The 17,648-nt window shown below is 46.8% G+C and overlaps 2 protein-coding genes across 7 annotated transcripts in view; one reads left to right on the top strand and one right to left on the bottom strand.

The window, feature by feature from the left end:
• The window catches only part of arnt2 (aryl-hydrocarbon receptor nuclear translocator 2), a 30,376-nt gene extending 27,142 nt beyond the window's left edge, over window positions 1–3,234 (bottom strand). For 3 of the 5 annotated variants that reach the window (XM_023813853.2, XM_072717913.1, XM_072717915.1), the window contains exon 1: window positions 2,814–3,234. In XM_023813853.2, the coding sequence (XP_023669621.1) occupies window positions 2,814–2,844 (31 nt within the window). In that variant the 5' untranslated portion in view covers window positions 2,845–3,234. The remainder of the gene's footprint in view (window positions 1–2,813) is intronic. The other 2 variants (XM_023813855.2, XM_072717914.1) reach the window with 1 other exon arrangement.
• A 4,160-nt stretch (window positions 3,235–7,394) lies between these two features.
• LOC111844947 (cortexin domain-containing 1 protein) lies at window positions 7,395–17,240 on the top strand. Of its 2 annotated transcripts, none has more exons than XM_023813903.2 (2): window positions 7,395–7,736; window positions 15,803–17,240. In XM_023813903.2, the coding sequence occupies exon 2, from the start codon at window positions 15,854–15,856 to the stop codon at window positions 16,031–16,033; it is 180 nt and encodes a 59-aa protein (XP_023669671.1). In that variant the 5' UTR covers window positions 7,395–7,736; window positions 15,803–15,853; the 3' UTR covers window positions 16,034–17,240. The 2 variants fall into 2 exon arrangements, with proteins under 2 accessions (XP_023669671.1, XP_023669672.1); XM_023813904.2 differs by having other exon boundaries at window positions 15,629–17,240.
• The last annotated feature ends 408 nt before the right edge of the window (window positions 17,241–17,648 follow it).

Genomic DNA, 17,648 nt, shown 5'->3' with positions numbered 1-17,648 from the left:
AATGAGCAGCGCCTGTGTGGAGTGAATACCAACGCAACAAATGGAAGGAGTGTTGTGTGTTTTAAAAGCTGCCTAATGGAAATTATCATGTGGTTTAAACAGATAAATCAGGCGTTTCATACAAGAAAAGCCTGAACCTACATAGAGAATCTGAGGAATTAAAAATCACCTCACCAATCTTGTGAAGTGTCAACAAAAATACATTTCACAAGCAAATCACAGGGAAGCTTTTGTCAAGTGTCAGAAAGTGTGAAAAATGCTTTCCATGTATATTAGAGCTTACAGACATGTAAGTGAAGACATGGGAGACACATGGAACAGCTAAGGGCCACAGTTTGGGACAGAGAGACCTTGAACTTTTTTGTTTGCTTAAGATCAATCACGCCGTCACCTTCGTTACTACGTAGGTAAGGCACAAGCACAGAATTTCTATGGCCGTATCGGAAAAGAATCCCAGGTGATTTTATTTGAACATCCCAGCCCTGACAGGTCTTAGGAGACTCCAGGCAGAGTGGTACCAAACACTACATAAACAGGAAGGGAAGTCATTAGCTGCAGTCATAAACAACAGCATCGACTAAAACTGCAAAACATAAGATTATTATGTACAACTAATGGTCTCTGTTCAGAAGAGGCTCTTCCACTGAGACAAAGTGTCAAAACCACAATGAAGAAGTGACAAGGTTACTGTTCATTTTCCACAACAACAGAGCTAGCTGTGTTGTAGCTCTGCTACAAATTAAAAACCTTTAGACTGAAGTAAGTCCAAAGAATGGGCTTGTTATGAATGAGCGTTGTTCAGTATTAATGTTGTTTAGTGCTGGTTTTAGTCACCGGTATAGTGTGATTCTATGCTGCAAGATACAGCAGTCAGTCATGCTAACCAGGCTAACGCGATTGTAATTTCGCTAGACCTAATAGTTCATTGCAACCTTACAATCTAATTCTGATACAATCTTGTTATACCTGTCCACAAATAAACAGGTTCACAAAAAAAAAACATGTCGTCAGCACATCCTAGCAATGCCTGCGATCTTTAAACCGTTCCAGCTGTCACACAGGTGACTGTGGAAGTGACTCTGTTCCCAGACGCAAAAAATACACATTTGTCTCGCCCAAGTCATTCCACCAGCTGACAAGTGCCACTGTTGAGAAATCGTACTCGAAAATGTTTGTTATATGTAAACATACCTTTACACCAGGATTTCTTTGGTTATTTTTCAGTTTAAATAATCTGATGATGGGAATATCAGCCTAGACTTTGCTTGCACTCTGTAGGTATTTTCACACCATGCGATATATCGGTGTTAATCAGAATTTTAATTATATAAATTGCCATTTCTTCATAACACTACAGGACTTTCTATGTGGTTTAGTATTATTCCAAAATGATTATTGGGCACCATTACACAGGTAATAAACAGCAGTGGCTGTGAACAGCACATAGTCTAGTCATGTCTGAATGCCGATAGTGTTCCCCCTTTCCAGACAGACGCTTGACGTAGCCTTGAAGAGGAGCAGCACACCTCCTCATCCTCCTCCACTCCTCCTGCGCCTCCTCCATGTCTGACATCAGCCTTCTCTCAGCTGTTGGCCTGCTATTCCTCACCATACTCCAACCCCACCTGAACAAACAGGCCCTCCCGAGTCCGAATCGGTCGTGTTTAGCACTGACCTAAAAGCCAAACTCCACTTGCTGGCTACCGCAGCCCTTACAGGGTGATGCTGTTAGTGATTGCTGACAGCACACTGATCTCTCTGCGGTAGGTAATGAGTAAACAATTAAACTAATGGCAGAGAGTCCATTTTCAGTTCCTGAGCCTCAAACTTGCCCTCATGTATATATGTATGTATATGTATATATACACACCTTTGTTGAATCATTCCTAATGCTTTTCCAAAACAGCAGAAGCCCAGATCATTATCACAATTATCATCATCAGCCCACGCTTGCCTACTGACATAGCTGATATCACCGGACTTAACTCTTTTTTTTTAGCTCCATGGAAACCAACCACAGCATCTTTGCAGATGCCAGAAACTCCATCTGCTGCGTGCTCCACACCAACCTCCAAACACATACACGCGCATAAGGAGAGCGGACCGATACACCAATTTTTGCCTGTTACATAACCCTTTCAGTCATGCCCATCTGCATTGTCTAAACTCTTCACCAACAGTTACACTGTAGCGCCAAATGCCCTTTTTTGTAGCATATGTTTGCTTTAAAATAATCAACCGCAAGTAAAAGGAAAAAAATTAAAAGAACGATTGTATATGTTGGAATCAACAGGCAGTGAAAGTAAGGGGCAGCGTCCGACTAACAGTGAAGGAGGTTTAAGCCCGCAAGGCAAGCCTTAGCCTGCGCAAAAAGGACCTTTGTGTTCTTAAGGAGATTAATCAAGGAAATCAATCACGTACTGCTCGCTGTCTAATGTATTCAGAAAATCCACAATTTGCATTTACAAAAAAAGAACCTTTGATCGTCGCAAACTATCGCATGCAAGTCAGAATTAGTGACTTTAGCAGGATACGGAAAATGTAAGAGACAAATAATCATGTATTGGCAGATCACGGGACAAAAAAATGAAAAATCAGCTCTTATGAGTTAAATGTTAGATTGTTATAAAGGCAGCATCCCCCCTTCCCCCACATATGCAGGCAGCCAGTCCCTTCTGATGTCGGAGGGAAAAAAGGCACCGGAGCTGCGATTCTTTTGTTACCGTAGAAAAATTAGCCAACATTACACGCGATGTCTCACGTCGCTTTTAACGCGACCGATCGCTTCCCTTCAAAATGAATGTTACACTTACCCGACGGATTAACAGCGGCGGGTGTTGCCATGTTGTCTCGGATTGGGGAGAAAAAGGCGAAAATGCAGAAAAGATGATGACGCAGGACTCAGGACAGCCCGGGGAAGGCGAGCCGCTGCCGGGTTCGGCACGGCAAGCGGCAGGCAAGCGATCTGCACCTCGAAGCGCGGAGCTGCTCCGGACCGAGCGGCGACCCGTTTCGGACGGACTACGCGATAAATCGCCTCTTTCTTTCTCAGACTGAAAAATGCAAGATGTCTGAGAGGTAACACCGCGAGACTTGCCCTGAATTAATTAATACAGTGAAGAGCCGGAGTCTAGCCTGGACGGTTCGGATCTGGACGGGCTGCGTCACGGTCCCGTCCGTGCCAGCGAGCGCTCACGCTATCGTGATATGGGCTGGTTATGGTATACGCTGGTTATGGTATACGCAGGTTATGGTATACGATTAACATAAAACATGCAGTGACGTACTTGACAAACGCGGGTTGGTACTGTCAAACCCCCAAAAAGGCGACTGGTGCTTTTATTAAAACAGACATATAAAATTATGTAAAATCAAATTTAATTTAAGGATGCATATGAATAAATGTAGTCAGCTTTAGTTCAGGTAAGGGAGTAAACGAAAGTTTACACCAAAGACATATAATTTAGTCTAAAACTTGTATGCGGTTACCAAGACTCATATATTTCTGCATAATAATTACAAATTATATTGATTAGAAGATATAGGCCTTTAAGTATTAATAGTTGAAATTAGTATTGTGAATTAGTATTGTTTCCGTGGTATCCCCGCTGCATGTTCGGCGTAACTGGTACCAGTTGCGAGAAACATAACGTGTTTTTTTGCAGAGTCCCCGATGGGATTTCCCAAGGACGCTGCTGTCAATGTCAGGGATTAATTTACTTTAAATGTCCATCGGGAATTCCCGATTAATCCCTTTCGACGCAACGATTAAGATTATGTCGTGAATAGATTGTAATTTAACTTAATTTGGGTCATAAGCAGCAATCCTTCACTGGTCTGTTCCCCTGTTTACATAGTCAACATTAACTTTAGCAGGAATGCTGAGGGACACAAGTGGCCTTTCGCTGAGGCTTTATAAATATTTTAAATTAATTTCTTCCCTGCGCCGTACTGGCACCGTTTTATATGTGTGACAATGCTTTTAAATAAAGATCTTGCGTGAAAGAGTTCAATTTCATTTAGGTTTTATTCGACTTGAACGGACCTTTCTCACATTTCCCTACAGCGATTTATCACCGGATGAAAATATAGGTTGTTAATTTACGGTAATATATTTTACTTTAATGAACAGCTGGTGCTATTATAATTGCCACGTTGGTCAGGTACACAAAGGAGAGCTAGGAATTATATGGGTTTTAATCATGGGCGTAAATTATGGGGGATGGGGGGGGGGGGGTTGTAACCCCTCGCCCAATAATCAAAACCAGCCAATACAACCCCCTGGACCCCCTTAAATGGACGGAGACCTCAACCCCCCAGTGCTCAACCCAAAGTTATGCCCTAGGTTCTAATTGAAGGAAATGAATTAACCATGAGGAAATGAAGCAAAAAGATAGTTATCTTTGTTCAGAATTATCATTACTGATATAATAGATGCGTATCTAAGGAGACATATTTATACATCAGTATTGCTAATTTAGCTTTAGATAGTTTGCATACCTCCTGTTTAGGTTTAGATGTTGAAGATGCCTAAGCAGAAACATTCATCTTCCGTTATGGTGGGTGAAGGAGGGAAAAGAGGGACAATCCACAGAGTGCCTCAAACGAAAAGGGATTTATTAACCAAAACAGAATGCAGAGGGGAAAACCACAAAATAAAGGGACAATGAGGGCTCAAAAACAAAACAGGAAAATTAAGAACAAACTAAAGAAACCACAAAGTAAACAAAACTTTAGGCACCAGAGCACAACAAAAAGCAGGACTGTAACCAATACATATTAAATAACAGGTGACTCCTGACTGGAGGGGGCAGCCTCAGAGCCGCTCACTCAACCCATTGAGCTAAACGGCGGCCTGGGGAGCAGGGAAACACTCGAGGACAGGGCTATGCAAATCACGGCCCTCAAGGGCCTTCCTTTACCTGTGAATCAGCCTCTGGCCAATCAGAATAAAGTAATTATTAAACTAACTACATGGGAGAACTGAAAACAAGGTCTGGATTTGGAATCGAGGGCCAGTTTTGAATGGGGGAGCTATAGGAGCTGAAGGGCTACAAGACAGAGAGGGTGGAAACGGGATGATCAGCGACACCTGCTGGCCAAAATTGGACAAGACACATAGGACATGGTCGGACAGGCACCAACCCTGACAATCTTCCATAATGGCTCCTAGTGCCGCCGTGGCACAAAGCGGGCGACATCCCAGACAGGAGCCAGTCCGTCAGCGGACACACACTCACCAATCCACTCTTCACCGTGGTTAGTGGGGTATAGATACCCTGGCACTTCCAGGAGCCCAATACCTACCATCAGCTTCCCCCCAACTCTGCAAAATCATATCGTGGGACTCGTATCTTGTCAGACTGAAAGTGCCAACCTAAGCGGCCCAACCCAAGGCAAGATTCGCACACACATGCCAGGCAAAAGGCAAGCCTCTAAGCTGGCAGGAGTTATTTTTGATTTTTGCATACTCCTGATGTAACCCCCCCCCCCATGTGCTGCTGGGAGCAGAATGTAGGTCACGCCCAGTTTCAGAAACCCTTCAGGAGTAGCAGTCAGTGGTCACTCTCCTTTTTTATTTTGGCTCTTTTACTTCATGCTCAGCACAGGCCATGTGAGGAGCTGTTTTGTAAAACAGTACAAGGCAGCACTTTCTCATGAGATCTAACAGTTGTAGGACGTGACACTCCGACCAGCAGAGGATTACGGTGAGCCAGTCGCACAGTAAGCCTCCTCTCTGCTCTAGCAGATAGATTCAGAAACGTGTATGAAGTATATAAACTCAGAGCATTTCAGTTTAAATGACAAATGGTTATTAATAAGTCAATAATCACCTAGCAACCAGCCTCTCTTTCCCAGTGATTGATTTCCTTTGACTTCTTCTCGGAGCAGTAGTGCAGAGATATTGCAATTAATGGGAATTAAGACTGGTTTTCTCAAATGGCAGGATGCAATCACACCAAGGGAGGGCTACGGATTACAGAAGTCTCCCCAAATGGGTTTTGGTGTTTTCCTCATGATCCATAGGACACATTTTGGGGGGCGAGCGTAAGGAGAGGGAATTAAGTCATGGAAACTCAGATATAACCTTCTGCCTCCTGTTTTTTTTCCTAACCCGTCAAAGGCTGCTCCCCTCCTCCCGATGCCTGCCAATGCCATGATGACGTGACATTAAATATAAGTCTAAAAATACCACTGATTGGCAGATATCAAATCGCAACACCTGGCAATATTTTTCGCCTCACCTAAAAAAAATGCAAGGACATAATTTAGGCTTTTTTTTTAAAAAAATAAAAACTTAATTGTTTTGCATAAAATTATTTGGAGGTAATTTTTTCATGATTGTTCATGACTGCATTCTCAAAGATGCTCCGAAAGTTACTGGGACATTGGCATGGCCTCCCACTCCCCTCACCCCCCACGATTCTGCAGTCCATGGTTTACTATGGTTTACCTAATCCAGTACATATCTGTTGAAGAGCCTGATGAACATTCAGAGGCTATGACTGCCTCAGAGGCTATGACTGCCTCAGCAAAGGGTAGTTGTAACATCTGGCAAAGCCGTCTTAGCTTGGCGCTGTACTGACCTCCTTTCGCTTCATTTCTCCTGCCTCCCTCCCTTCCCAGATCTTATCGATTGTGAATCTGTAAACAAAAAGCAGCTTTGATCCGGTCCATAGATCAGATCCTTAGGCCACATGCGACCCTGACAACCATGGTTAACTGGGTCCTTACCAGCACTGAGGTGTGTCCTTATGTAGGAGGTCCCAATCCCATGGCTGGTATTTTACGGACATGCCAAGTGACTAATACGTAACCAGTGGTGAATATGCCTCATTAACAATCAGGCAGTACAATGCAGTGACCTGGCAAACAGAGAAAATAAAGCCATGCACATTAAAATGTCTGCAGTCCATCTATAGTTAATCAACAGAACTGAAACAATAAATTATGCTGGACTTCTCTTATCTGTCATTGGCTCCTATTCTCTCCTACAATGGGATTTGACTGTAAATCAAAGTGGAGAATACATTTATTGACCAGGCAAAAAATGATGTGGTAATTATGGAAACAAGCGTCACGATAATCTGAAGGGGACATGTTTATTTGTGCATTTATTTACCACCCCCCCCCCCCCCCCCGGTCGTCCTTGGGTGTGGAGTCGCTTGTGGGATGGTCCCTGACAGTGGCTTGAGCCGTCATGACCTGGGGGGGGACAGATAAGGTTGATTGAGTCATGGTTTCTGTCACCTGTTGCCAGGGTCTTGCCCCACCCCCTGCAGCTTGGCCCCTTGCAGCCTTCTGAGTTTGACAGTGGGCCCAAGAGCAATCTAATATTGGGGGGGGGGGGGGGAGCCAGTAAGCCTCAGAATGTCCAGCCTGGGTGGGATGATGGGCAGACTGTGGTGCAGCCGCACACACACACATACACAGAGACACACGCGCAGACACACACGCACACACAGACACGCGCGCACGGCACAGACAGTGGTGGCTGGGAGCACGCCGGCGGGTGAGAGGCAGAGGACGCGTGTGAGGAGTCAGCGGCAGCACCGGCGGATGGAATTCCCTCTCCTGCCTTCCGAGCCGGTCGGCGCTCCCCGGCCACGCTGGCGAGGAGATGCAGTGAATCGGCCCTGATGTGATGCAGCAATAGGCGATGCACTCCGGCTACCGGTGCCGCGCTGCAAACCACCGTCGCTACTTTCCCCTCCACAGGATGTGAGAGCGGTCAGGTAAAGCTGTTCTTTTATTGCCGTGGCAACCAGGAGGTACTTTTTTCTTCTTCTTTCTGCCTCATTTCCTCGATATAATTCAAACCGTATCGGGGGGGGGGGGGGGGGGTTCCGTTCCAAGACTGGTCGCCCAGTGCCGGGTCGTTGGTTTCTCTGTGCTTCCTGTGTCGGCAGTTGGGATTTTCCTCGGAGTGAGGGCCAGCTATCCTTTCACACTGCCCGAGCCTTTGTAGGATGAAAGCCCTCCGCTCAATTTGCATGGGACCCCGGGGAGACCGTGGGGGGGCATGTTATGGACTGCTTCTGGATTGATCCGTCCGGGCCATGCAGTGCCCCCGTGCTTTATTCCGAAAGGGGCACGTTCTGCGTTTGAGCACCAGAAAAGTTCACAGAATCATTTTTGAAACAAGGTACGTGGAAGCATTTCATAGGGAAAATAACATGCAGGGATTTAAAGTTTCTGTCAACCCAAGGATCCATGTTCTGATGTACTGATGTAGATGTTAGTTTGATTGGTCCAGCTAAACATGGCAAGGAGACCAATTTGTCATGGACAATTTTCTCTTGGTCTTGACGTATTATATTTTGACTACGTATGAAAAGCTGTAAAGATTAATAACGGGTCAAGAGACTTCTAAGGTGTTTACAAAAATACATGATGAAATTAGATCTGTTTGTGTCTGCAACATGATTGTTTGATGTAGTGGGCTGTCATCACATCAGAAACACTGCTCGCTTTAAGTTGTCAGTATTCATAGAAATCAGGCATTAAGAATAAAGGTATGGAACTGATAAGCAGGGGAAAATCATTCATTTAGGGGCAGATTTCAAATTCTGCTTCAGTATAACATGCAGGGAATAAATATCATATAATCTTCTGCAGTGTCCATAATTTATAAGCGTCAGTCTTTGAGTCGGTTAATACGCAGGGCACTGGACAGAGGATCCCAGTGGCAGGTGGGGACAGAGGATCCCAGTGGCAGGTGGCTGTCTTTCCGGCAGGTGTGATGGAGGTGTCGTGCAGCCTGACGGGGCTGTTTGGCGTGAAGGTGAGCTGTGATAGACTCAGCAGTGAGGTTCTAGGGGCAGCCAGGCGTACCTAACCCCCCCGGTCCACTGCGCTATCCTGCGTGACACCAGTGACGACGGGGCAGCCAGAACTTTACTGGGGTTCCAGCTAAAACTGGGTCTCTGCCATGATCAAGGATGCATAAACCCATTTCTTTAATTCTTGTTTTTTACGGTTCCATGTTCTGTCGTTCTTTGTTTACCATGAACACGGCCCGCTTTTCCTCTACACTGCTGCCCGAGTTCGGAGCTCGGTGCCAAACACCGCTGCATTACCCCGACTTTAACTCTCCGAGAAGATTTATCCTCAGCCATCCATCATACGAATGAGTTACGATTTGGCAGAGAGGTAGTCGTACGTTACGAAACATGCCTTCATAAATTTGACTTCATAAAAAGGTGCGGCGGGCAGCCAGACCCGTCGGTGGGTGAGCGGAGCCGCGATCAGGCAGCATGACGTCCCGAATGCTTTCGCCTGGCACCCAGAACTTGGAACGCAGGCGAGGGTTAGTGCGGAGCCTGGGAGGTGGAGGGTAGGAGCCCACTGGCCCCCACAGGATGGGCTGCCATTAAGATTAAGAGACTATTTAAGAATGATTATCGCTATCAGTAGGTGCACCTATGGCTCTTTAATCTCTTATAAAAGGGCACCATTCCAAAGACTGAGCGATCACAGATACTGAATCAGTACACAGTGATTTGATAGATGATGAACAAACTATGCACTATGCCAGACCTTTGCTCACAGAAGTGTCTCACAGAAGTCATCTCTCCAGATGCTGCATTATTAAGGTTACAGTTGGCTCATGATGGTCATCACCTCTTTCTCAGTTTACAGATCTTCCCTTTCATCCCTGTCACTAAATCAGCCCTTCTGTCCCTGTCACACTATTGCCTTTCACTCATTGTTCCTGTCACACTATCCTCCCTGTCATCCTATCGACCCTTTCTGTGACAGCAAGCTCACAGATAGGTCCACCTGGCAGTTGAAAGCTCTGGAGAAGCCCCCGTCCCTCACTCTCCTTTTCTCTCTCTCCCTCTAGCTCCTTCCTTCTCTCTCTCCCTCCCCCCTCTTTCTCTCTCAGGAGAAGCCCCAGTCTCTCTCTCTTTCTCTCTCTCTCTCTCTCTCCCTCCCCCCTGCTCGCTCTCTCCCTCCCCCCCCCTCTCTCTCTCAGGAGAAGCCCCAGTCTCTGTCTCTCTCCCTCTCTCTTCTCTCTCTCTCTCTCTCTCTCTCTCTCTTTCTCACAGTCAGGCCATCCCAACCTGTCAGGATGCCTGTATCAGCTCAGCACTTTACCCCTGACGCCCTCTTAAGAATCAGAAAGCCCCACCAAAGGTGACAAGGGCACAGAGGCAGGGCCCGGGACTCCGAAACAGACACAGTGGGCGTTTCTAGGACAAACACGCCTGTCTTCCCGTAGCAGCCTACTTTAGGACAGCGGGCTACAGCGGGAGATCCCCAGTGGCCCCGGCAGGACCTTAACTATGCTAAAATGGCAACAGACCTAACAGGAAGCCAGCAGGAAACCAATAGGAAACTAATCAGGAAGCCAGTGGGACGCCGACCTTGGCTGACCCTCGGTAGCCCAGGAAGTTCCAAAAGCAGTTTGGTCATCTTTAATAGTTAGTCTTTTTGTAACACTCTTTTGTAAAAACTTTGCCAGGTCAGTAGATCTTATTAATACACTAGCCCAGGGGGACGTGGCGGCCTGCAAAATGAATCCCCGCAGAATTCTGGTGTGACCACGATTAACCTACGTAGTGGTGAATCGTTCGTTCAGCTCTGCCATCGATTATGCAGCATTACCTCCGCTCTACACCACCTCTCACCATCCCAGTGACACCTCGGTGCCGCTGGCGGTCTGTGAAAAAGGGGACATCCGGCAGCCCTTAATGAATTCGGGAGGACACAAAAACCATTTTACGCACTGAAAGGAGGACAGGACAAGCATATCTGTGCGATCGGAGGCATCGATTTGCGGTTGAGAGGAAAGCTATTTCCTCCCGTAATGTCACCAACAGCAGACGCGGCTTTCTATGCTTCCTCGTAGCAGACGGAAATTGCAGAACTGCCATTACTATGTCGAGGAAAAATGAATAAAAGGAGTGACCAATCAAAGCACTCGTAACTCCGTTATGGCCCCAAAAGGCCTCCTCGGGGCTTGGATACCTCGGGGCCCTGGAACACGCACCGCCAGATACCTCGGGACACCAGGATGCACACTGGAATGTTGGCAGTGAATTCCCAGAAAGAGGTTGTTTATCGTGCATTAACAAGGTCTAAATCAGGAAGGGGGGGGGGGAGGGGGTGGGTCATCCATCTCCTGTGACAGGGCTGCGGGGTGGGGGTGAAACCCCTAGATTATCTGAGCTGCAGCATGCTGCACCAATACTGCAGCCGCGGACCGTTAGCAGGGGTCAGTGTGGGAGGGGTCAGTGTGGGAGGGGTCAGTGTGGGAGGGGTCAGCGTGGGAGGGGTCAGCGTGGGAGGGGTCAGTGTGGGAGGGGTCAGTGTGGGAGGGGTCAGCGTGGGAGGGGTCAGTGTGGAATCTCTGCATCCCTGAACATCTGAGCCGCACCGGCTCCCAGCACCCCGGCGGCTGCCGCCATCTGCTTTGTCCCTCCCCCTGACTGTCCTGCCTGAGAATCCACACCACCACCTCCTTCTAAGAGCCCCATTTTTCAGTGCTCCTTGTAGCCGGACATGTTTCTTTAATGGACATTGGATAAAACGACCCCACAGCTCAATTGCGGAGCCCGCTGAGAGACCAGCATCTGCATTACGTGACACTCTGAATTTCCTGAATTTCACGACAAAAGCCACATATCCTCTTACGGCATTTATGTGCCATTCCGTTCGCCTTCCGACAACAATTCTGTGACGTGCAGAAAATATGAATGCTGGAAACGCCACTTAGCTCTGATCAGCTTGATTTTTAAACAGAATAAATTAACCTTCCTTATGCTATATGACAGCCCGACCTGGAGCTGCGTACCCCAGCGCCTGGCTTTAAAATCAACAGGGGGAGACGGGGGTAATGTTCTGTAGACGGGAGTCCGCAGCATAATGCAGAGATGGAACATCAAAGAACCACCTAAAAATGTTTGATCAGAACTGAGTCACTGCGGAGATGAAAGGTACCTGTACAGGGGTCCTTGCCTGACAGAGTCAGCCCTAATTTTCCATTAAATTGCTAATGCTGTCACCAAGGTTACACTTGCCCAAGTACTTGAAAAAAGCAATAATTATGGCTCAGAAACAGCACATGTAGAAATGTCTGGCAAACAAAATTGCTCAGTATTATAAAGCAGGTATGGTATTCCGAAAGGGAAGGAGGGGAGGGAACAGAGGGGCCTCCTCGTTGTCTGAGTTCAAGCAGGAGCCAAGGGTTTTAGGGCCCCAGGTGTCAGCCCCAAGCCAGCCAGTAGGGGGCGCTCTGAGAGGTCTCTGAATAACACCCAGGTTCACTAACACAGGTGACCTGTGTGTCACTCTCTATTTTTACGAAATAACAGAGTTTCCCTGAAAAGGGTGCAAACACCTTTTTTTTTTTACTGTTTTCTCTCAACATTTGCCAAAGCTACTTATTCATAAACTCTAGCATTTATCCTATTTATATTTTGCATTTCTTGTGGGAATTGACTCATGACTTTGAGGAATATAGTTATTAGAATGCTTGGGACATCGTTTGCCTTAAACACTCCGATTCACGGGAGGTCGTGCGTTTCAGTGGTCCTGCCTTCGGAGCGAGCATGCAGGGGAGCAAATTCCTTCACCGTTCAGCCCGAATAACCCGATGCCAAAAGGGAGAGAGGCGTGAGTCTGTATGGACACATCAGAATGAAGAATGATAGACACTGGCATTGGGATTGGCTTTCCCGGAGGAGAAGAACAGGCCAGCCAATCAGCAATGACCCAGAACGGACTTCAGTTGGTCAAAGCCTTGGGTGGAATAGAGGTATTTTAAAAAATAATTGACATCACCAAGTATAAGGAGTCAAGTAAACATTTACCCTGGGGAGTCATGGATAGATGGCATTTTCAGACTCTTTGGACTCTGGGATATTAATGTCAGAAGAGTAGCAGCAGATTGAAAGTGAAAGAAATGCATTTCTGTTGAGGTCGTATATAACAAAATAAGATAAAGCGGCACGTAGACTCCAGCTGCAGCTAGCCACAGGCGATTAGCATGCATCCGGAGGCACCGTCGTCAAAGAGACACTATCAGCCCACTACTTGGCATCGCAGTACATCACAAAGCTCCGTCTGCACTCCCCACGAGAGCCTGATGAGCTTTCTACTGACTCGCCCCTAAAAAAGTGGTCAGAATCTGGTGCAGAGTGACTCAGAAATGATGCAATTAGCGACGAAAGGGCCGCACTCCGCGTCCACGAGGTGATCTAGTTGACCCTGCTAATTCAGCTATAATGCTACATTTTTGGAATTCGGTCATTCGCTTTGTAACCTGCAGACTTTCTCCACAAGCCCTCGATTCCGGATAAACGGCTGCATGAGTCGCTTTAGTAAATCGACACACAAGGTTTCACTGGTACCCAAACATCCAAGAGCAGTGTGCAGAGAGTGGGCTGCACTTGAGGCAGATAGACAGCCACTTTACACTAATCTACCTCTGAACAATACAGACAGCTCTGCTGGGGAGGATGATAGATACGGCTCTGCTGAGAGAGCAACATTTGCTCTCTCTAAGCATTAAGGCCTTAAAAAGATAATGTGAATTCCTTCAACCAGGCCCATCTCTCCAGCACATCTTTACTGTGTGGTTTTCAACAACTTCAACTGATGACCATGTCACAATAGTCCCCAGACCGCAATTCCCTTAATTTAAGCTCAGCTATGTCGTTTTTTTTTTCCAATCATCTTTTGTGTAAAACTGTATACTTGTCAGCTAGTAAAGCAGCATCAGATCATGTTGTTTGTGAGTTTACTTCAGTGGCAAATAACAAAAATACAAAACTAGTTAAAGAAACTGGGCAGCTGACAGGTTTGGAGGAGGCTGCTCCCGCCCCCGTGTCACGTTTGGGTGCGGTAATTCCCCAGTGCTCCCAAACCGGAAAACTTTCCTGTGGTCAACTGGATCCCAGCTAAATTTGAATAGCTAGACACACACAGGCTGCACTGTTTTTGAGGGACACAATTACAACAGTAACCTACAGACTGAGCTTAATTAGCCGAAGCGTTCGTGTGCGATTCATCAATGCAAACTCATTTTAGACAGCCATGTCGAACCTCCAACATTAATAAACTGAAGCATTAGTATTGTTACACTTTTCATGCTGAGAAACGTTCCAAACGGAAGCTAAACCACTGTCCAGCATTTATCGGTCCCTCACTGGAAGCTTAGCCTCACTGAGGTCTCTCACTGGAAGCTTAGCCTCGCTGAGGTCCCTCACTGGAAGCTTAGCCTCGCTGAGGTCCCTCACTGGAAGTTTAGCCTCGCTGAGGTCCCTCACTGGAAGTTTAGCCTCGCTGAGGTCCCTCACTGGAAGCTTAGCCTCGCTGAGGTCTCTCACTGGAAGCTTAGCCTCGCTGAGGTCCCTCACTGGAAGCTTAGCCTCGCTGAGGTCCCTCACTGGAAGCTTAGCCTCGCTGAGGTCCCTCACTGGAAGCTTAGCCTCGCTGAGGTCCCTCACCTGCTTGTGGTGTGTTATCTGCCTTGCTTGTACGTTGCTTTGACAAAGAGCGGCTGCTAAATGAATACATGTAAATGTGAATGTAAATGACGCCCAAGCTCGCTGACCTGCGTAGCACGAGAAGCCTCCCGCGAGCAACCCGCTTGTTGCAGCACATCCTCTCAGCCCATTATTATCCACCCTGGGTTTCGCGCAGTTACAGCAACCAAGCAGTAACCCATCCCCCCCCCCCCCCCCCCGCACTAAATTGCCTCGAGTGTAATTTTAATCTGCCCCCGTTTCTCTTGACACACTGATTTGAATCCTCTGCCCCCAGCGATTGATCAGATTCTATTAGATCCAGGACCGGGTGACCTCTGAGCGCAGAGAGATCAGACTGATTGCACAGGCAGGGTCGCTCCAAGCCCTGGCAGCACCAGCGCGGATCTGGCTGCGGGATCTGGACCGGTACCAAAGTGCACGTAGGGGGCATCATCAGCTGTAGGATATTCTGAGTGGCGATGCATCACAGAGGATACGGTGCCAACTGCAATAGGACAACACTCTGGCAAATAAACATACACTCTTTACACTGTATATTACACGGTCAAGATACATTTTGAACAGACACGTTTATGCAGTTGTTTTTTAATGTAGCCCTTTTTTAAAAGATGTGCATGGAGTATTAATCGTTAATTGATCCTAAAGATTTTATTCCTCTTCAGACTTAAAATGTGCCGAATTGAAATGCCAGTGTTATATATTGATTGCTTGACAGATCCATCTTACATATCACCTGTTCAGTACAGGCAACACCCCAGACAGGATGTCAGTCCGATGCAGGGCACCCGCACGTGGTTGGTAATCAGGTACCAACTTGTAGGCCCACCCACTGAGCTACTGTGCGTGATGGATACACCTATCAGTATGTTACAAATGCCTAAAATTCAGACTTCAATGAGTACCAGATGTCTTTTAGCATTTATTTTAATAAAAATACAACTCTGTTTGTAATGTGCTATTTGCTTCACTTGCATGTCAATTTGGAAATAACTCTCTGCTATATAAGCAACTGTAAATTTAGATTAGACTTTTTAGACTGGGTTAATAAAGATGCATCATCCTGCTCCTATGCAATTACGGGTAAATATGAGGTAAACTACATGTACTAGCCATTAACAACATCTCTACAGAGGCCGCTATGTGAAGGAGATCAGTGTTTGCCAAGCCGACCCTTGGCGACTGCCGGACAGTCGGGAGCCGGGAAGGAGCAAAAACACGGACTGTCTGAGGGTCCCCAAGGAGCGGACTGGGAAACGCTGAAGTAGATCATTTTGCCGTCTATCCTTCATCGCTGTGCTTCTCAGGTGAAACAGCAGGATGGTAGCCGAGGCGGCCAATGAGGACACACCGAAGCGATGGAGGAGACAACCCCTGACCCGGCCTTTGTCGACGTGGACCAGGGGCTGACCCTGGCATGCATCGCCTTCCTCTGCTTCCTGCTGGTGGCCATGATCATCCGCTGCGCCAAGGTCATCATGGATCCGTACAGCGCCATCCCCACCTCCACCTGGGAGGAGCAGCACCTGGATGACTAACGGGGGGGCGCAGCGGATGGGTGGGGGGAAGCCCCCCCGGGACGTGCCGGTGAACCGGCAGAAACTGGGCAGAGAAGCCCCAGAGATTCCCATGGGCCTCGCCTGATGGAGGGAAAAGGCCTGCAGTCTGGCTTGATCTGGTGGGGGGGCATTTTTACCCTGCATTATAAGGACCCTGACCCCATTAAAAGAACCCCCCAAAAGAGAGGGCCAACGAAGAGCCTCATGATGGACGTGTTAAACAGATCCTGTGTCAAATGGGGAGACGTCTCCCCATTTCCCGTTCCGGATCATTCCGGATCATTCCAGATCGGGGGAAGTGGTTATGTTTCATCCAGTCAAAAATGTTACCTGCACATTGGAATTAAAGAAGCGTGTCTCTGTAAACACAAACATCATCCATCTTGCCAAAACATCTCACTTATATGCTTTTCATATTGTTCAGGTTAATAGGATGATATTTTTGGCAGGTCTGTCGGACGAAAGGTAACATTCATAATACTTCTGTATTCACACTCTCTGGTTTAACCGCTAGCTCTGTGGATATACCTAGACAGCATAAGTTGCCAGAACTGACTTTGGGAAATTTAGCTGAGGTTTTTGAAATGTTTGGTCATAAGCAGGGGGCCCCACAGTTGACTGCCAAAAGCCACGGGATTCATTACTCACTTTCCTGGAAACATTTAATTCATATGCGTGATGATTTGAGTTATAATTTTGAGTCTCTGTAGCTGCTCTCCTCCAGTCATTTGCAGGTGACTTTCTGAGAGTATAGGTCTGTCTATAAAATCACATATAAGACCATCTTACTGAAGCCAGAGCGAAAATGGACATTCTGTTCCAGCACTGAAAACCAAAGCGGTCATGAGCACTATTGGTTGAAGGAGTAACACGGGGGCACAAATCAAACTGTCTCTCCCATGCTTAAGGGGTCTGACCAAGCAGCCATGTCAGCTGCTCTAAGTACCTTCTGGTACCGTTGAGTTATGTCTCTGAGAAGTGTTTCAAACCGCTCACAAGATCACATCCTCGGTTGCATGCCACAAAGAGCCTTAGCCAAAGCCACAGAACCATCTTTAAACCTCAGCACACTGTGAGGGGCAGAACCACAGAGCGCAGTGCAAACATTGACAAGCAAAATTCAGCTTGTAGTGGGTGTAACATTCAGCAGACAAAAAAACTGACCATTAAAATCAGTATTAAAATACGCACGAGTTCTGTATTTATTTTTTTTTTATAATATTTTCACTGGTTACATCCTCTAGGCTGGTTCATTTTTATCATTTTAATGTCACTTAACGTTTAAAAAACGGGTTACTGTTAAACCTCGGACAGCTAGAATCGTGAACCTAATCGGTGATTCATTTCCTTACAGTTTTTACGCATGAAGTAAATAAATACCTTTTGACATCGGGCCCACAACACACGGGTTAAGTAGACCTACACCCGACAGTGGATTATTACTTACTGACCAGCATGGAGACATATTTCTGTATCCGGGATAAATGTTTGTTGAGCCGAAGAAGCAGGTATTTCCAGCACTTCCAGGACTTAATACAAGCGTATTAAATCTTTTTATGAATGAACGGACATGAGTGCGAGACACCGAGAGCTC

This window comes from Paramormyrops kingsleyae, chromosome 11, assembly GCF_048594095.1.
Source record: "Paramormyrops kingsleyae isolate MSU_618 chromosome 11, PKINGS_0.4, whole genome shotgun sequence".
NCBI classification, from domain to species: Eukaryota; Metazoa; Chordata; class Actinopteri; order Osteoglossiformes; family Mormyridae; genus Paramormyrops; species Paramormyrops kingsleyae.
The sequence above is the reverse complement of the archived record's forward strand: the minus strand, read 5'-3'. Positions and strand labels throughout refer to the sequence as shown.